The following is a 19,635-nucleotide window of genomic DNA, read 5'->3' on the forward strand; positions in this document are numbered from 1 at the left end:
CAGCAGAAGTGGAGTTTAGACTCCAGGAGAGCTCGGCTGGGTACAGTGAAGGGAAGCAGGTTAGAGCCAACAGGAAGAAAGAGGTTTGCAGAACAAACCTGCCATATTTTCAAAGGTGAGTGTTGCTGGGGCATTGCTACGGGAATCACACTCCTGATACCTCACCCAAGTCTTGTCCAAATCCTCCATGAAGCCATTCTCGTGGGATCTGAAAGCACAAGGAGACAAGGAGCTAGGTGGGCAGGAGGGGCGCCCCCATCAGATGGGGCCCACCTTCCAACGGAGGCAGAAGGGACAGACAAACCCGCACCCACGGAGGAGGGGGCTCCAGAGGATGGGGTTACAGGTGGGGGCTGACGAGAAGCTGGGGTGAGGGCAGAGACAGAGCGTGGTCCAAAGACCAGCACACAGCTAGGATTTGAGGGGCAGGGGCTCAGTTCCCAGCTATCTCAGCAGACTGCCATGTGCCCTGGGGCAAATCTCGTCCCTCCTCGGTTTACACCCCACGCATGGGCCTGTCCCAATATCTCTTCCTTCAGGAGCTTTTCCACAGCCCTAGTCATTCTCTCTGCCTGTCTCTGAATCCTGCAATATCATCTTGGAGCTGGGGTGCCCAGTGCTGCAGGCAGGGTAGAGATGAGGCCACCCCGCTGATTTCTATAAAAGCATTGTCGGTATGTTTCTCCATCTCATTCCCGATGCACCTGAACACCTTGTTGGCTTTCTTGCCCACTGCGCAAAGGTCTCCACTGAGCTGTCCGTGCTGATGCCCAGTCCCTTCCTGCGCTGATACAGTTAATTTAGCCCTCTATGAATCATTCCAGTTGTTTTCTTCAAGGTGCGCTACTTCGCATTTGTCAGCACTGAATGTCATCTGCCGTCATGCCACCCTTCCCCTCCCTCGGCTGGCTCCCTCTGAAGTTCTCCCAGGCGTCTCTGGGCTTGACTAACCTACAACATTTTGTGTCACCTGTCAATTTGGTCACCTCGCTGCTCACCCCGTTTCCCACGCCCATTGATAAATATATTAAACTGCTCTGGGCCTAGAACAGGATCCTTATGGCTCCCTGCTGTTCACCTTCTACTAATGAATGAAAACTGACTCTTTCTTCCTACCCTTGTTTTCCTAGTTCTTAGCCCGTTTTTGATCCACAACAATAAATGGCCTTGTGAGCCATGTGTACTTAGGTTCAAAACTAATGCAAGGAACTCTTTTGGCACAAAGCACAATTAGCCTGCGGAGCTGATTGCCGCCACAGGCTATCATTCATACCAAGCGTTTAGCAAAAAAGGGCCTGGCCATTTCCATGGATAACAAGAATACCCTGAATGATAAGAGTAAATATTAAAAGAATAAATAAGGGCTTCTGCAGGGCTATACACCCACGTGGTGCAGAGCAAAAGCCAGCTTCTAGCTACTGGGGCTAGGAGGAAAGCTTCCCTGTGGGGCAGGTTATTCACATCTGCCTACTGCAAAGTTTCTTGCATATTCCTCTGAAGCACGTGGCATGGACAACTGTGAGAGATAGGACGCCAGGCTAGACGGACCTCAGGTCTGATGAACATGGTCCATGCCTACGTCCTTATGCTTTCTAACATCTGCAGCCACAAACTCATCCAGTTGATAGTCGAGCCGGGTTACATCTGGCTCAGACATCAAACCACTAGCCCTGAACCGACGGAGGAATGTTATAGGCGCACATCTGCGCTGCACTTTACCTACACTTCTAACACTTGGGTATCGATACTGGGGCTGCTGCATGTTCTAGCTGGGCTCTCTGATCTTATGGGGAGTTCACAGTGCTGGCAACTAGGAAAGAAACCTTCCTAATTCCAGACTGAGCCTGTGTGGGTCAGAGAGACGATGAACATGGAGGCAGAGTGCCCACAAAGCCTTCCATTTTTTAAGAGCTGGAAAAAAGGAGCCAATCTCCTCCTTCCCCCCATCTTATGAGCGGGTGATTCTGAGAAATCTTGTGTTTTCTTTACAAAGAATCTGAGCATTCAGGAAAAAAATCTTAGCATTTTCCTCCCCAACTGTGGTGATAAATATCCCCCTGGAGCTGAGACCCTGGGAACCCAGTCTCAGCCCACTGGGAACTTTCATCCCCAAGTTATCTAGGGAACAGGTGTGGCTTATCATGTGGAATCAGGCTCAAAGTGCCTCTGATCCCCGTAGCTGGGATCTCTAGCACCGCTACAGCAGAGGTAGCCTGAGTCCACTGGATGGCATGTGGGTACTCTGCTCCTTTCACACACACAGCTACCCACGGTCTAGCACATGCAATGTACTGAGAGCTGTGTACAGACTTGAGGATGGCCAGGGAGACGTTCTGCTTCCAAGGGCTGTCTTTGCGCATCCCGATCCCAAAGCCAGAGCGGAAGAAAAGCTCCCCTGTTGTCACCAGGTCACACTTCTGGGAGGCTTCGAACTCCAGCACCGCCGAGTCCCAGATGAAGGCGTGGAGCTTGCTAACACAGCACAGAGAAGGGAGAGGCTGGGTCAGTGCGGCAGCACGGACTGGCTTGTCTTAAATTACTGCAGCTGCATGATCTGCAGCGGGTATCATCAGCTGCTAGAGTATAACCACCAGGCAAGGCAAACATAGCTTCTTAAAGGGAAGCAGCACCCATTCTGAGCAGCACAGCCGCCCGTTCCGTAGGGCAGAAGCAACTTCAGAACTGCACCGTGAATGCGAATAATAAACTGCCCCATGAACTGGACATGGGGTTTACACAGCACTCGGCATTTCTCAGCTCTTTGCAGAGACGCCCTCTCATGGTCCGTACTGGAAAGGCAGGTTCCATCCCTGCCTGCTGCATGGTAGGGAGCTGCCCTGGCCAGTCTGCGTCCCACTAGCCTACCGCACCCCAAAAGCATGACCCCGAGAAGCTTTAAGAACTTGCCACATTAATGTACTTGACCCAGGTATCATACCCCACCCCCCATGCTCCTGCCCCCTAGAGCACTAGCACATCCAGCCATTATACCCCCTGGTACTCCTGTCCCCTATAGCACTAGCACGTCCAGGCATTATACCCCCTGGGCCCGTGCCCCCTACAGCACTAGCACATCTAGCCATTATACCCACCCCCCATGCCCTGCCCCCTATAGCACTAGCGTGTGCAGGTATCACACCCCCTGTGCTGCTCACCCCTGTAGCATTGCACAGTCCCATGGCCAGCTGAATGGCTCTGATCAGCTCATAACAGGTATCCGCTCCCCGGCACCGGGACCATCCCCATCACGCCCGCTTCCCCACATAATTAGCCCATGTAACCCCTGCCAGCCCCAGCGAAGCCACGTGTCGACCGCTGGCCCCAGCCCCTGGCTCACTTGTCCCGCACGGCCTGGATGGCCTCGGCCGCACTCTCATAGTTGTGCTTCTCCATGTGCCGGTACATGGTGCTCAGCTCCACCTGCCGCCGGAAGTAGATGTCCACGGAGCTCTGCTTCACCGTGGCGTAGATGAACTTGTCGGAGGGGTTCCGCAGCTGCAGGGCAAGGAGAGCCCGGCTGTGAGTGCGGCGCAGGGGGCTGCAGGGAGCGATGAGCTGGGGGAGGGGGCTTGGGAGCCTGGGGGGGGAGGGATTCACTCTCTCCATGCCTGCTGCCTGCCCACCTCACCCTGGCATGTCCAGCTGCAAGGCCAGCCCACACTCATGTGTCCTGACGGCTCCCCTGGCACCTGGCTCCCTTTGACAGTCCTGGCCCTCGCCAGCTCTGCCGCTGAATTCTCCCGGGGGGCCCCGGCTGTTGTGTGTCTGCCCCAAGCTCTTTCGAGCAGGAAAGGAGGCTTAGCCGGGTTTGTAAAGTGCTGTGAGCCCCGGCCCAGCCACCGGAAGGATGTGATTCATTATAATCAGTACATCATCAATAGTTCCCTATTCAATTAGCGCACGGTCCCTCAGAGCTGACAGCCGACAGCACCTTGATTTGTGCTGTTTCCGGACGCTGATTTCCCCAGTCCGGGCAGCCCGGCGACTGTGCTCCAGCTCTTCACTAGAGAAGCGCCTGCCCCGTATTTGAGAGAACCGGGGCAGCATCTGTGCTGGTTGCTCTTCTCCTGCCTCTGTGCTGAACACAGCTGGCAGCTTTGGGGTCCTCGACGGGCCCCTCCGCCCCATCACTCATTCTTAGCCCTTGTGCGTTTGCAATGCTGGGGCCGGGTTGCTGCCAGCTCTTAAAACTGCTGCTGCCCAGACTTTCCTCCCACCCCGCCTGGCCCACGTCTCACCTGTCCTCGGCATTGGCTCCTGCCCCCTCTTTCACACTAGAGAACGGCAGGAACCGCCGGTGGGGCCAGGGGGAATATGGCCCTAAGCCTAGCACAGTCCCCATGTCTCAGGTGAGGTGAGGCCGCAGCCTCCTCGCGCATCTCTCTGTGCCTCGGCCAGGAGCAGGGACAGCACGGCCGGGTGTGAGGAAGGACACAAGGAGGGAATTTCCTGGGCTGCTGTGCTTCAGCTCAGAGTCCGGAGCATTTGTGTTTGGGGCTCAACGGATAAATGGCATCCGCTTTAACGCCCAGAGATCAAACTCCAGGCCCTGCGATCCAGGCAGGAGATGCACATTAGACCAGCATATGTTTCAGCATTTACCCTGCCTCTCTACGGAGCCTCAGCGAGCCGTGACACACACAAACTGCCCCAGAAAGACACATGCTAATTACCCGGGGGTCGTTAATGCCTGTGATTCTCTCCTCAGGTCTGTCTAGCACCAGGAAGGCAGCCAGGTTGGCAGTGTAGGAAGCTACAATGATCATAGCAAAGCCAGCCCACACCATGCCAAGGATGCGAGCAGAGAAACTCCGGGGAGCACCTGAGGGGCAAAGAGAAAGAGTTAGGAACAAGGATGCAGCTCCACGTGTGTCGGCAAGGAGAGACAGTTACCAGGAGGGCACCATGCCTCTGGTACCCAGGGATGGAAAACAATCCTCCTGGCCTTGTCCGAACCTGTCTCCGGAGGTTTTCAGCCACAGGGCGTTAGGGAGTCCCATGGCTGCCTCTCTGCACCATGCTGTGAATGTCAGAGCACTGACGCAAAGGGGGAACCCGGGTACAGTTTGCTCCAGGGCTTCTCAGTACAGAAACACCAGAGCACCTTTCAGTCCCCGTCGGCGTGCAGCTCAGACAGTCTTACCCGGAGGCTTCTCTTAGACACATCTGCTCAAGGCTAGATCAGCTGGGGAGACCCAGGGACAAGACTCCCCCTGCCCCACAGCGGAGTGTATGACGCGGTGGGGTGGGATTTGGGGCTGCAGCATCCCAGAGCATGGCTGGATCACCCAGCAGAGTGAATGCTGGGGTTCCTGTGCCAAGACAGCGCGTGCTGGGAACACATTAGCAGAGACAGCAAGGGCCTTACCGTGGGGACACGCGTACAGGGTTCCCAGCAGCCCAGACTCTGGTGCTATCCCCACACTCAGCCTCCGCCACAGAGTGGCTCAGCCCTAGCAATGATTGTCCTTGGTGAGCAGTGCCTCCAAAAGACAGGCTCAGGAAAGGCTTCAGCTTCAGAGCACCAGCTCCTCTTAAAGGGCCAGCGCTCCCCACAGGTGTGCTCTGCTCCCTGTGGGGATGGAGACCCCGTGGCCAGGATATTACAGCACACTGTGGCCTGTGAGCAGTCTGCCACCACCCTGTCCCTCTGAGCGCACTATGGGAGGGGCTCAAACAGCTGGTGAGAGCAGAGTTCATCAGCTCGGCCACACCTGCGCCAGGGTGGCTGGACACAGAGCCGCAGCCCATGGATACAGCTTAACCAGAGGAGTAAAGGTCCCTCTGGTCTCAGAGCTCCCAGCCTGAACCTAGCAGAGGGCCCCTACCTGCGGAGGGCTCAGCCGGGGAGCCAGGAGTAGAGAGGGACACACCCAGGAAGGACTTGGTGCTGCCCCTTCCAAAGAGGGGAAGATGGATATGACGCTCCCCCAGCATATGGGGCTGGGGTCTCCCTCAGATGGCGCAACTGGACCTGCTACTCCCAGGGCGCTGACGTGTGCTAATGCCTTAGTAAGTCATAGTCTTTAACGCTAGAAGAGACCGTTGTGATCATCCAGCCTGCCCCCCTGTGTAACGCAGCCCCGAGCTGTTCCCTGAATTAACTCTCCTTTGAGCTCACGCAGATCTTACCTTCTCCGATCCCAGAGTTCAGCAGCACTCCCCAGGAGAACCACATGGCGGAGGAGAGCGTCAGCGCGTCTTCCTCCTCTTCCTCACTGTTAACTTTGAACCGGCCAAACGGGCTGAAAAACACGGCCAAGCGCTTTGCTGGCACACGCCGCCCCAGCGCTGCCCAGCAGGTCCCGTTCCCACAGCTGCGCCCCAGCACTCCCGGACCTGGCCCGCTCCCTGAAGCTGCCTTCCGCATCTCCTACCCCACATGACCTTGACCTATGGTCCGCAACCCCCTCCCACCAGATCCCACAAGCATGTCCCTCTTCCCAGGGCTTCCTTCCACGTGTAGTTTTTCCCACCGCCGGGGGCATCTCCCCAGCATAAAACCCTGTCCCGATTCCTGCAGCCAGACCCCGCTCCCTAGCGCTTCCCCAGCACACTGGGGCTCTCATCACAGTCATGTCTGCACTGATCTGCTCTAGCCATTTGTGCTGCAATTGCTCCTGCCTCTGGGCCCATGAAGAGAAAATCCTTAAAAAAAAAAAATCAGCTCCCAGTCCATTGAGCACTTGCAAGGTATAAATGGACTCAGCTCCCACATCAATTGTCTGAGAGCCCAGCGCCAGCAGGCACAGGGCTGCCTGGAGACGTGGGTGTCACGCTGCGCAAGGGGCTGGACACTCGGCCTCTTGGGCGAATGAGGGCAGAAAATTCCAGAGTCTGCTGAGTCTGTCCTGGCTGGATCCCCAGGGTTAACTCTCGGGGCTGATAGCTAGGGCATCGAGGCTGTCACCCCCGGACCTGGGCCCGGAGTCAGGTTCCCGTGTGCCGAGCAGCCGATCGGTATCAGCTTTCTAGCTCCGCGGCGCTCAGAGCGACTCAGGAGCCGGTGCAGGCTATGGAGCCTTTCTGCGAGATGGCGGAGCACCACGTTCTGCTCCGGTCAACGCTCTTCAACATCCGCAGGGAGCCCCATGCACAGCATGTTTCGGTAACCAGAGAGGCCTGGCGCCGCCCCCGCAGAAGGCTCCCTGTCCCCTCCTGCATCCCACCCCCACACACAAAGGTCAGTTACCTGAAACGGTCTAAGAGATACAACATCACGGCCACCACGTGCACTGAGAGTCCCACCAGCAGCCACAGCGTGCTCTGGAAAGGCTGCATAAACGAGTCGAGGGTGCTGCGGGGGATTTCCTAACACAGAGGAGAAGAGGGGAGAAGCGCTGGCATCTGGCAGGAAAGTCACTCAGGAAACCAAATCCCTGCCAATCCCATGCTCTGCCAGCTCCCTGCTTCCAGCCCGGCCTCCCTCCCCGCCCCTCTGCTTTGAACGGCTCCATGCAGCTGGGGACGCTACAGCTGCAACAGGAACGCAGCCCCCTTCAGGGGCAGACGGCGGGGAGCTCTCCCGCGCTGGTTCCAGAGGACAGACTGGGCAGGCAAACAGGTTCTGTGCATTGCTCACTTCCCAGGGGCATGGAAGAGAGCTCCTGCCTCCCAAATCTGAGAGCAGCCTTCAGCCACTCAGCGGGGGGCTCAGAATGTAACTCTTCCCTCTCTGGAGCAAGGGGGCCACGACGACGGTATATGGGGTGCAGCAGGAGGGACCCGAGACTCTCCCTATTCCTGCATGGGAGGGCTCGTAGTCACCGCTTTAAAGGGGAGGCTCCAGAGACACTTTATTTTCATGCAGCCTCCAAGGGAGTTTAGCCTCCCTCCAACAAGGAGGGTCCATTTTCCAGCCCGCCAGGGTTTAGTCTCCTTCTTCAAAGAGAGGAGTCCAGGATCATGTTTCTGCAAAACTGTTGGAAATGTTGCTTTTCCCGGCTGCCGTCACTAGAGAACAGGGAACGCGGGAAGGAGGCATAACCTCGGGAGGGCAGGAGCGTTTGGGAGGCGGATCCGGGCTGCCTTGGACAAGGCCTGAGACTGAGATGCCAGAGTACAGGGGGATCCCTCTTCTCCTGATCCAGAGGCACTGTGGGGGGATGACCCTGCTTCAGACAGTCAGGGAGGGGCTCAGCTGAATAGGTCAGTGCTAGTAGGTGCTCCTATTGCCCAAAGGCTCCCAGACTGATGTTCATTCATTGCTCAGTGGGAAGTGACCCCACGCAGTGCCAGGCGCCGAACCGGCAGCTTAATAAATCACCTGTGGCCAACAACACTACAGCGAGCAACACGACTGAGACAGTGACACCGCCCACATCACCCTGCAGGCAAACACAGGGAACAGATTCTAAGTCGGGGACCAAGAGCGACCACAATGAAAACGGCCGGTGGGGAAAGTCTCCAGATAGCGCTTACCCCTGGGCGGTGGACAGCACAGGAGAGTGGGTTCCACCCCCTGGTGTGACCGGAGCACAGACCCCGCCACCGGCCAGCTCCCAGCACTGAGCGTCAGGCTCCAGAAGGAGTCTCGCTCCCCTGGGTCGCTGGAGCCTGCACTGCTGAGGGCCTGGACGGCAGCAGGGTCAAGGGCCGACGTATCGAATGCAGGGTTGGCGCCGTAGGACCGCAGCCAGCCCAGAGACTGTGAGACAGACTCAGGAGCAGGGGAGAGTCTTGGAGGCAGGAAGATGGGCCTCGGATGGGGACGCAGTGCAGGGACGGAGAGAGGCCTGGGCAAGGAGAGGTGCTGAGGTGGGGGTTTTGTTCACAGGCACCTCGCTAGCTGGGGCTGCCCGGCTGAGCTGGGTGGGAACCGACGGCAATGCCCTGGCTTCTCAGTCTCTGGCTGTCTCTCCGGGGCGTGTCTCTGGCACTAGCTGCACCGGCCCTTACCTTCTTCACCAGGATGGTGAGACCCTGGTACTTGAACGGCTTGGAGAATTCGATGTACTGCGCACGCTCGTTGTTGATGGTGAGGGGGGCCACGATCATGTCTGCCTGGCCGCTCAGGAGTTCTCCCATCATCCCGTTCCACTCCTTCTTGTTGCTGTTATTCACCTGCGAGAGCCAGCAGCGAGGGTCAGCCCCACACTGCCGCTGATCCCGAAGTGCCTGCCCGCCCGCCCCAGGTTCTGCAAACACCTTCCCCGGCAGCATCAGCACACGCAATCGTCCCATCTGGGGCAGAGCCCGGGGGCTTTGGCCCTTTCTCCTCACAGCATCCCCAGCTGCTGCCTACAGCTGCCCGCTTACATTTCTGCTGCGTCAACACACAACACAGGGCAAAGGACCATGTCCAGACTCACCCGCTCCTGTGTGCCAAATTTACCATCAGCAACCAGGTGAACTTCATAGGTGAAATTCATCACCCCGGCAAGTCGAATGAGTAAGTCGATGCAGAAGCCATAGCAGCACAGCGACACCGTGGGGCGGCCTGCAGAAAGGAGCAGGGATGATGGACGGTCATGCAGCGCCACAAAGATCCCAGAGAATTCAACACATCAGTGCCTAGCTCAGCTGAACCGAGTGAGTCCAGGCGAAGGACTGGGAGACCTGTGGCAAATGACTGAGTGCTGCGAACCGGTGAGCTACCGCACACGTTTGCTAACAGCAAAGAGAGAGCATCTGCTCTGTGACACCCTGCAGCCGTCATATGTGTGGGAATAGTTCCAAGTGCTCCAGTAAACATTCTGCCCTGTATTTTGCCTGTGTGAAGAAGTCACAGTAATGAGACCTCACTGCAGCCCTGTGCTCAGAAATGAGAATCACCCAGTTCTGTTTTATTTGCGATGTATGCGTGCAGTGAATTAGCCAGGCTAATACTCTATTGGATATACACAGGAAAGCTTTCAATGCCACTGAAATGCATTCACCACTGGGGTGGAATGCAGTGGATGTTTAATAGCCCACAGCAGCAGTATTCAACAATTCAGGGTAGGAAATGAAGGCAAACAGAGTGTTCAAGGGATGCTGCAGGGGAATTTAGGAAGGTAAAGTAACTTCCCACATTGGAATGACTGTCATGAGATATTTTACTATGGCATGGCGGAAGAGACAAAAACAAGGAGAGAACAAAGGGAGGAGACAGTGAGCAAGGGAGAGAAGAGAGAAAGAGGCAAGAGGAGAATCAGGGAGAAGGGAAGAAAGGAGAAGAAGCGAGGGATGCAGAGAGAAGGGAGAGATCGGACCTGCAAGGTGGTTAACGCAGAGGGCTGCATCTCTCTGTGCAGGGGAGGCTGAGCTTGCCAACACCCACATGGCAATGGAGAGGAGATGAAAGGGATGCTCTCCAGCCTGCCCAGGTGCTCAGATATTTTCCAGTGGGCTGCTCCCTTTAGAGGTTTGCAGGCCCCTGGCTGCAGAGCAGGACTGGGCTCCCTTTCTGTTTTGATCTGAGTTGCTGCTGCATGTTCATTCCTGGAAGAACAGTTACCTGGGGTGGTCTCATTGGGTCCAGTACAAAAGACCTTTTTAACAGGGTCTCCATTGATGGTAATTTCCTCCTTACACGTGCCGTCGGCTTGTGTTGGTTTCACGTACACAAAGGGCTCTTGGTGAATTGTGACAATCTGCGGAAGAAGCAGAAATGCCCATTTGCCTTAGAGACTGAGCCTCTGCACGGCCCTTTTCATTGCAGGATCCATACCCTGCCCCAATCAAACAAGCTGTCTTGACCACTCAGTCTACCTCCTTAGTGGCAAGTACCCCACCGTGCCCATCACCAATAGAGGAGTCACTTTCCCTAGCGTACGGTGCAGACAGGCCAGTCGGCTGTGATGGGCTTCGAAAGCAAGGGCAAGATGTGTTTGCTGAAGGGGTCAGAGGTCACTGATTTGAAGGCTCCTTCAAATGCGTACAGATAATAATAATTAATAATAAATACCACCGCCCAGCTCTGAGCCAGAACTTCGCACGCACGGATCTCCAAGCTCTTTACAAACGAGGCTAATCGCATTGCCCCCATTTTACACATGGGAAACTGAGACATAACGAGAGGCAAAGTAACTTAGCCAGGGTCACTCAACAGGCCAGCGGCAGAACCAGGAAGAGCACGTGAGTCCCAGTCCGGAGATCTCTCCAGGAGGCCACACCAGCTAGGACTGATTCCCTTTAGCTTTGACCTAGACAGCCCCGCTCAGGGACCCATTTACAAGCAGACAACATGACAGCGAATGAGTCCGGGCCTGCATCTCATTGACACTCAAGCCCCGGGACACAGCTCTGCCAGTGGAAAGGGGCTTGGCGGTGCAGAGAAATGTGCTTTAATGTAACTTAATGCACTCCCACTTCAAGGCCCCTTGACGCTGCTGGAGCAGCATAAAGATGCTTTTTAGTGTAACTGAGAATCAGGCCCAAGGAAATCAGTCCTGCCACAAGGCAAGGAGATATGTGAGACGAGCTATGAGTGGCTCCATCTCACCCGACTGAGTCATTTGCTGGTACCTTCAATTTGGTTGACATCTGATAGCCCTGAGGTTTCTCTGTTTCTCCCCCCGGCCAGATGATCTTCCGGTCATTGGGCAGGACCTGCGAGTGTCACCGAGAGGAGAGAGATATTAGGTGCCTGGTGCAGGGCTCTGCCCCTCCCTCTCTGACCTCCCTGCAGGGACATACATACATGGCTGCCGTTATAAATCCCAACTTGAACCAGTTTGCGGTTCTGCAGGTTCATGATGCTGTAATTGGCGAATTTCCTGTCCCCGTCTTCGTTGAACTCCACTCTCCCGGTCACACCCTCGGTGTACTTGGACGACATCAACACTCTACAAAGAAGATCCACATGTAGGGGTCAGGGCAAGTTTCTTCATCTACTCCCCTCCCAGAACCAGGCCCACCAACAGCAATTCTGAGCCCCAGGGCAGAGCAGTCAGTGGCCCCTCGAGAAAGGGGTGGCTGAGGTCCAAGTGGGTGTCCGCTGGAAGTTTTTATTATGCGCCATGCAGGTTCCCGGGCGGTGAGGAGGCGCTATCTGCTATTCAGCCTCCCTGGTCCTCTGGACTCCCCAGGGAGATCACTGATGATTCCAGGAAGCAGATACCAACTCCTCAGCCATGTGGGAACCTGCACAGCACATAATAAATAAGTTCATCTCAGGAGAGGGGTGGGGAGCGCGAACATCAGGGGGAGGGGGTGTGTGAGGAGAGGCGGATACGTATCTATCCTCCCATCTGTCGGTGGGCCTGCCCAGAACACGGGGCAGCAGGGCAGATACCAGCTCACTGAGGGCAGCCTTGCTCTCTGGGGAAGAGGTCTGGTAGCTAGGGGATCAGACTCGTCTTTCCTCAATGAGATAAAAGCGATGGATCTGTTTTCCCTAGACTAGCCAGGACCCCGGCAGCTTGCAACAAGCCCAGGAACCATCCCTGAGTTTTCAAACCTCCTGGAGCCCTGATCTCAGCAGGTGTCACTCTACGAACTGATCTTTGGAGCAGACACAACGGCTCACAAGGAACCGGACCACGTGAGCTGCATGGGACACTGGGCACCGGATGAATACCAAGAGAGTGAGGCTACAAAGTCACCTCTTCTCCCAAACAAAAGTGAGTATCACCAAGATGAGAACTTGCACAGCAACTCAGCCCCAGGCCTCCCCGATCCCAACCTGCAGAGCCACTCAGCCCCACAGTACAGAGAGCGCAGCCTGCAGATCTCCTAAGCGTCACAACCCCAAAGAGCGCTCCTACGCCCGACCAGACCGAATTAGCCATCCTAGGGGCAGAGCTACAGAGTTTAGGAACAAATCTGCTTTGCATGCGTAGTGCCCAAGTTTTCGAAACTCATATATTTTCGAAATAAAAACCATTCCCCCCAATTCTCTTCACCACTCCTCAGTGGGGTCCAACCCATGTGACGTTTCAAGCTGAGATGCTATTATGCTGGCGTCCAGTACAAAATTAAATAAAAAGCTGCTGGAGTTTTTTTTTACCATGAACAAGCTAAAGCTTGTATTTATTTCATCCCCTATTAGTCCAAAACTGACAGGGCAGTGTGCGCTCAAATGCTGCAAATGGATTTGCCAAATTCTCCAAACAGAAAGTGAATTCCCTGGAAAATTATCATCTGAAAAGAGGTTATCAGAATGGCAGTTTCCCCGCAGGTTCCTGCAGTGATCGCTGTTGCTCTTAATATAATTATTCTGCACAGATTTACTTTCCATCCTGAGTGATGAAATCATGTAGCTGCATTTAAAAATTAAATATCCATTTAAACCCGCTTCCCTCTCTCATGGTGGATTAATTCACCGGAAGAAATTAGCATCAGAAGCCCGGGAGGCTGACTCCGAGGCCTGTGCTCCCGCCACTAGGTTACACTGCCTCTTCAGACATTTGGGGAACGCATCATCCGGCCCCTACCCAAATGTACGGGGACTATTGGCCCCTGGCTGACACCGAGAGGGTCCCTTTGGCTGGCATCTCTCAGCACCAAAGGGCGGATGAGGAAGCAGGACCCTGGAAGGGACAGACCCCCGGGCCAGTGGGGAGAGGCCAATGCACCAGGTCAGCTTGATTGACAGGGTGGCAGGCCAATGAGGGAGCCAGGAGGCCAGTAGTCCCGTCCTCCGTGTGATATGGAGCTGCCTGGGCGGAGAGGGGGGCAGAGCTAAGGACAGAGCAGCCGGGAGCCAGAGGAGCAGCCGGGGCAGGGAGCTGAGCCGAGCCGAGCCGAGCTGAGCCGCACTGCAGCAGAGCAGGGCTGGGGCTGGGGCCGTCTGGAGCCGGTGCGGTCAGTGAGCGGCTGGGGGGAGCCAGGGCGACCGTGGGCAGGGCCCGGCACAGGGAGACGCCCCCAGCCCAGAGGCCGCGTGGGCCGGACTGGGAGGGGGTCGTGGGAGACGGGCCCTGCCCCAGCGCCTGGGGGCGTGCGGCCATCGCCAGGGCGAGTGTCCGACTCTCGGCCTCCCTGCCACGCAGCTGGGGCCTGGGCCATGTGAGACACAGGCTGTGAACGTCCCTGACACCCCAGAGACACCAGGTGGGGTGTCCCCGGGCCAGGGGGCGGCGTTGGGTGTTTGCCTTCAACCATTCTCCACTTTCTTGTTTTAATTGGTGGCTGTTTCATAGATGGTATCTGCTCTGAACCGTCTGCACTGTCAGTGGGGCAGGGACGCACCCAGTGCAGGGTTAGAGCCCCGGGGTGGGGACACCCAAGCCCCTGCCCTAAGGGATCACGACAAGGTTGGTGGTCGAGTCCCCCAGGAATCCTGGGCCCAGCCTTGTCGGGGTCACAAGGACCCCACCACACAGAAGAGTGGGAGGGGAGCCCTTGAAATCAGGCCGGCCTCTGGGTAAAGGGAGTGGGGGCAAGTAATGTTTGCCAGTAAATAAACAAACAAATGCTGCAGGGGGGGCCCGCAGGAGCCCAGTTACCTCTTGAAAAGAGGGCCGGTCTTCCAGATGTTGGTATTCCCGACACAGCCTCTTGGGGGGTCCGTGATATTCTCCTTTTCGAATAAGTCATGCACTGCCTGAGCGACCACTGCGACAGCATCGCTGATGTGAGCTGACTCGTTCTTCCCGTTGATGAGCTGCAAACCAATCACCCCTGGAGCAAACGGAGAGCATGGTGCAGGTCAGAGAACCGCAGGCAGACGTGCTCTCCCTGCAGGTTCTTTTCAGGAGCACTGGAGTAAGATCCATGGATCCCCTTAGCCTGGCCTTCGGCTAGCAAAGCCCCACCAGGAAACCAACAAACTCTGAACCATGGGTGGGGCGGGGGGGCTCACTCACTACAAACCTTGGTGCCGAGGGGCCATGGGTTAGGCTCAGGCTGGTACCTGGCTACCAGCTGATTTCTGTCGGAGGGCAGTTTGCTATTTGGCTCTGTGTTATGGGGAGCACACAGCAGCAGGCAGGCAGCAGAGGGGTGGACAGTGCATGTGGAAGACCCAGCACGGAAACTGAAACCCAAGTTTAAGAGGCAGCAGCGGCTGCAGCAGCAATATTATTGGCAGAAGCCTTTTGAATTGGAGGTGATGTTTGTGCTGGGTCTGGGGGAGCGGTCTCTGTGCAGTGGGAGCCAAAAAAGCCAACACAATATTAGGAGTCATTAGGAAAGGGATAAATAATAAGACAGTAAAAATCATAAAGCCACTATATAAACCTGTGGTACGCCTAAATCTTGAACACTGCGTGCAGTTCTGGTTGCCCCATCTCAAAAAAGATACATTAGAACTGGAGAAGGTGTAGAGAAGGGCAACGAAAATGATTAGCAGTATGGAACAGCTTCTGTATGAGGAAAGATTAAAAAGCCTGGGACTGTTCAGCTTGTAAAAGAGAAAACTAAGGGGGGATATTATAGAGGTTTTTAAAATCGTGACTGGCGTTGAGAGTGTGAATGTGGAATCATTATTTACCCCTTCCCATAACACAAGAACCAGGAGTCACCCAATGAAATTAATAGGCAGCAGTTTTAAAACAAACAAAAGGAAGTATTTCTTCACACAACGCAGTGAGCCTGTGGAATTCGTTGCCGGGGGATGTTGTGAATGCCAAAACTATAATTGGATTAAAAAAGAAGTAGATAAGTCTATGGAGGATAGGTACATCAGTGGCTATTAACCAAGATGAGCAGGGAGGTAGCACCATGCTCTGGATGTCCCTGGGCTGACTGTCAGATTCTGGGACTGGATAACAGGGGATGGATCACCCAATAATGGTCCGTTTTGTTCATTCCTCCTTAAGTATCTGGAATCAGTCACTGTCAGAAGACAGGATACTGCGCGAGATGGACCATTGGAAAACGTCTTTTGAAGCTAACCAGCATGCCATTTGGGAGATACTGCTGTCAACAATTCCCTTTTGGCTTAGTCTCTGCTCCTGAAGTATTTCAGAGAGTGGTATCTCAGCTCCTTGGTAATATCGAGAGCGCAGGTTGCTATTTGGAGGACATTCTCATCTTTGCTAAAACCCTTCCGAAGCATAATGCAATTCTGGGCCAGGTGCTAACCCAACTCCAACCAACTGACATAAAGTTGAAGGAGGCTAAGTACAGTTTTGCAAAATACGCGGTAGAGTTTCCAGGGTGTTCTCTGCCAGCCAGTGGTATGAAACTAACACCTGGACCATTACAAGTTGTCACTTACCTGCTGATCAAGGCAGTTGGGGTTCATTCCTTGGCCTAGGACAATACGCAGGTGGCCATGCTTTGCCCAATTTTAGTACCCTTGCCAAGCACTGGGGGATTTAACACAGGGCCAGGGACAACTGGATTGGACTGAAGAAGCAAAGCAGACTTTTGAAACCCTGCATCAGACTCTCTATCAGATCCAATCCTGTACTTATTTTGATCCATGGAAGCCCATAGTGGTTCAAACGGATGCATTCGATCAATGTTTGGGCACAGTTCTGCTCAAGGAGGGATGGACGGTTATATTTTCATCCCATACGCTCACCCCAACAGAAGCAAAGTATTCCTAGGTTGAGCTAGAGTTCTTGGCGATGGTTTTTGCTATTATATGCTTCAAGGTTTACTTAGTGGGAAGACATTTCACCTTTGAAATTGGTCATTTACCTATTCCAGGCCTGTATCACAAGGCCACTGATCGGCTGAATCTGAGGCTGCAGCGGTGGATTATTCAGTTGCAGCAGTATGACTTTGATCTGGTACATATCACAGGAAGATGTAATATAGGAGTTCAAGTTATGGGCCAGGAGCCCAGTGCACAGGACACGCAGTAAACAGTTAGCATAGAGAAGTGGAGGTAAGTACCGTCAGGGGCATATCGTAGGGCGTTGCCAGATATCTCTCTCTCCCCCACCAGCCATACGTATCCTGAGCCAGTCATATTGAGCATGGCTGCCGATCTGTAAACTGTGGCTGCATCATCCTCACTAAAAAGAGACAGAAGAAAATGACCATGATGACTCTCTCTTCATCACCTCATGTACCGCCTGCCTCCCTTCCCCCTTCTCTGGTTCAGACCCAGCAGGCTGAGGCAGAAGAACTGCCAGAATGAAAGCCTTGTGCAACATCAGAGAGAATTCCCCATCCTCCTCCCACCCTTTCCTTTCCATGTGGGGCTGGGATTCACAAGAGCCATTTAAAAGCAGGATGGGGGAACAAAAGCAGGGGGTTAGCTGTTACTGGGGGTCTCCCCCAATGCACCGATGAACATCACAAGCAGCCCAAGGTGACATGGGCACTTGCTGAGTGAGGGCAGACAGAGGGTTGAGAGGGATTGAAGACTCCAAGGGCAGAAAGAACCTGTTTTTCTGCAAACGATAAAAAACAAACCCAGAGGACACACCCAGCCCCTGCCTTCTACCTCTGTCTCTAGAGAGAACATTCTTCAGGCTTTCCAATGGGCATGGGTGGAGTTCCATGTGCTGCCATGTCCAAAACAGGAATACCCAGGGTACAGAAGTGTGGTGTGAGGCCTCCCTGGGTGCCTGGGTTTGACTTGGCTTTGAATGTGAGGGCTTGTGCTTCATGTATTTTGTCTCCCCCCTCACTCTCCCTGGCTGAAATCGCAGCAGAAAGGAGCTAAATTGAGACTAGAATCTGTGTGGGGAAATGTAGAATTTACTGGTCATTAATGTGGGAAACAGCTTCATCCCTCACTCAACCACCCGACACCAGACCCAGAATAGGCAGATGATTTTCTACGGGACCCATACCTGCATGTATGGGCACTGCCAGTTTATCATCATCATTGTCATCATCTTCGCACTGAGCCTTGGTCATGGGCCAGGACCCGATTGTGGTAGGCACAGAACAGATCCAGAACAAAAAGGCAGTCCCTGCCGCCAGAGAGCTCGCAAGGTAAGTGCCATTCTGCCATTACTAGCAACGCAGGACAGACATCGTCACAGCAATTCCCAGACATAACACATTCTGGAGGCAGTGTCCCCAAAGCCATGGGAACCAAGCAGGAGTCAAAATGTTGCCTAGACCTGGCTGTGTCCATTTCTCATCTCTGAATGGGGATGATCAGTACCTACTTCACAAAGGGGGTGTCAGGCTGGATGACTTCCTGACCCTGATCTTGAAAAGTGCTGAGCATGTTGGAGAGAGTACAGCGGAGGGCAACAAAAATGATTAGGGGGCTGGAGCACAAGACCTATGAGGAGAGGCTAAGGAAACTGGGCTTGTTCAGTCTGCAGAAGAGAAGAATGAGGGGGGATTTGATAGCAGCCTTTAACTACCTGAAAGGGGGTTCCAGGGAGGATGGGGCTAGGCTGTTCTCGGTGGTGGCAGATGACAGAACAAGGAGCAACGGTCTCAAGGTGCAGTTGGGGAGGTCTAGGTTGGACATTAGGAAGAAGTTTTTCCCTAGGAGGGTGGTGAAGCACTGGAATGGGTTACCTAGGGAGGTGGGGGAATCTCCATCTTTAGGGGTTTTTAAGCTGAGGCTTGACAAATCCCTGGCTGGGATGATATAGCAGAGGTTAGTCCTGCTTTGAGCAGGGGGTTGGACTAGATACCTCCTGAGATCCCTTCCAACTCTAATCTTCTATGATTCTATGTCCCCACATCAGTGGGGAGCCCTCAACTCCACTGATGTTCCTGAGGAATGAGGGCAGCTCGCAGCTTTGAGCCCAGCATCTGCAAAGTGCTTTGAGAAATGTGAAGTGCTACCGAAGAGTCGATTGGGATTTACACGAAGGCCCCTATCCACAGCTATGGGACTGTGACGGGGCCTTACAATGGACGTCAGTTACAATCCCCCTCACTGTAGGGCCCCTTCATGCTGCCAGTGGCATGAGTGTAAATGAGAATTAGCCCCTAGTTCTGTGCCAGTGCTCATCAGCGATGCATAGGCTGAGATTTTTGAGTCCAGGAAGCCATGAGTCCTGCCAGGCTGGAATGCCTGGGGATAGCCCTGCCTTCTCTAGCATTAAATATCTTGTTTGAAAGCTTTGAAGGGTCCGTTTACCCTCTCCTCTCCTCCAAATTAGTCACTGTGGACAACACCCATCCTCCAGGTCATGCAGGCCCATAACCTGGACCCCATCAGGTGCCAAGTGGATGCAATGGACAGCCAGGAAGAGGCTGGGGAAAGCCTGGAGAGAGCGATGGTAAAGAGGAAGCTGCAAGGGCAGAGGGGAGAAGGGGAAAAGGACCGTTATTTACAGGGGATGATATTCCAACCGGGCAGGAGGCTGCGTCAAGGGGGTCGATGCACTTTCTGCTGTGTTCAGGATGAGCTTTCTTGGCTTTTTTTCTTCCACCTTCTAGCAAAGAAATAAGCTAGCAATCAGCAGAGGCCATGAACCCAATTATTGCCCAAAGCAGACCTGCTGCTTAGCAAGAGAACTGTTGCCGGGGCGAGCATTCACCTTGATAGGTTTATGGAGGGGATGGTACGATGAAACTGCCTACAATGGCATGTCGCTGATCTGCGACTGCTGGTAGCAAATATCCCCAACGGCTGGTGACGGGACAATAGAGGGAAGGGCTCTGAGTTACTACAGAGAATTCTTTTCCAGGTGTGTGGCTGTTGGGTCTTGCTGAAATGCTCAGCATCCAACTGTCCATCATATTCGGGGTTCGGAAGAAATTTCCCCCCAGGTTCAATTGGCAAAGACCCTGGAGATTTTTTGTCTTCCTCTGCAGCATGGGACACGGGTCCCTTTTTGGTTTTAGCTAGTGTAAATGGTGGATTCTCTGTAACTTCAAGTAATTAAATCA

General features: G+C 54.3%; 1 protein-coding gene across 7 annotated transcripts in view; it reads right to left on the reverse strand.

The window, feature by feature from the left end:
• Positions 1-19,635, reverse strand: part of GRIN1 (glutamate ionotropic receptor NMDA type subunit 1) — a 58,611-nt gene that overhangs the window by 13,680 nt on the left and 25,296 nt on the right. For all 7 annotated transcript variants that reach the window (XR_010922236.1, XM_067561493.1, XM_067561488.1 and 4 more), the window contains 13 exons: positions 16,714-16,835; positions 14,373-14,547; positions 11,624-11,768; positions 11,449-11,532; positions 10,439-10,574; positions 9,312-9,439; positions 8,899-9,063; positions 7,193-7,311; positions 6,133-6,245; positions 4,674-4,822; positions 3,338-3,495; positions 2,311-2,472; positions 99-208 (listed from right to left, as the gene is read on the reverse strand). Coding sequence is in view for 6 of the 7 variants with exons in the window: in XM_067561493.1 (XP_067417594.1) it covers positions 99-208; positions 2,311-2,472; positions 3,338-3,495; positions 4,674-4,822; positions 6,133-6,245; positions 7,193-7,311; positions 8,899-9,063; positions 9,312-9,439; positions 10,439-10,574; positions 11,449-11,532; positions 11,624-11,768; positions 14,373-14,547; positions 16,714-16,835 (1,766 nt within the window). In the remaining variant the exon portion in view is untranslated. The remainder of the gene's footprint in view (positions 1-98; positions 209-2,310; positions 2,473-3,337; positions 3,496-4,673; positions 4,823-6,132; positions 6,246-7,192; positions 7,312-8,898; positions 9,064-9,311; positions 9,440-10,438; positions 10,575-11,448; positions 11,533-11,623; positions 11,769-14,372; positions 14,548-16,713; positions 16,836-19,635) is intronic.

The sequence above is a fragment of the Emydura macquarii genome, unplaced genomic scaffold (assembly GCF_026122565.2).
Source record: "Emydura macquarii macquarii isolate MOO-44397 ecotype Brisbane River unplaced genomic scaffold, CSIRO-AGI_Emac_v2 contig_2417, whole genome shotgun sequence".
NCBI lineage: Eukaryota > Metazoa > Chordata > Testudines > Chelidae > Emydura > Emydura macquarii.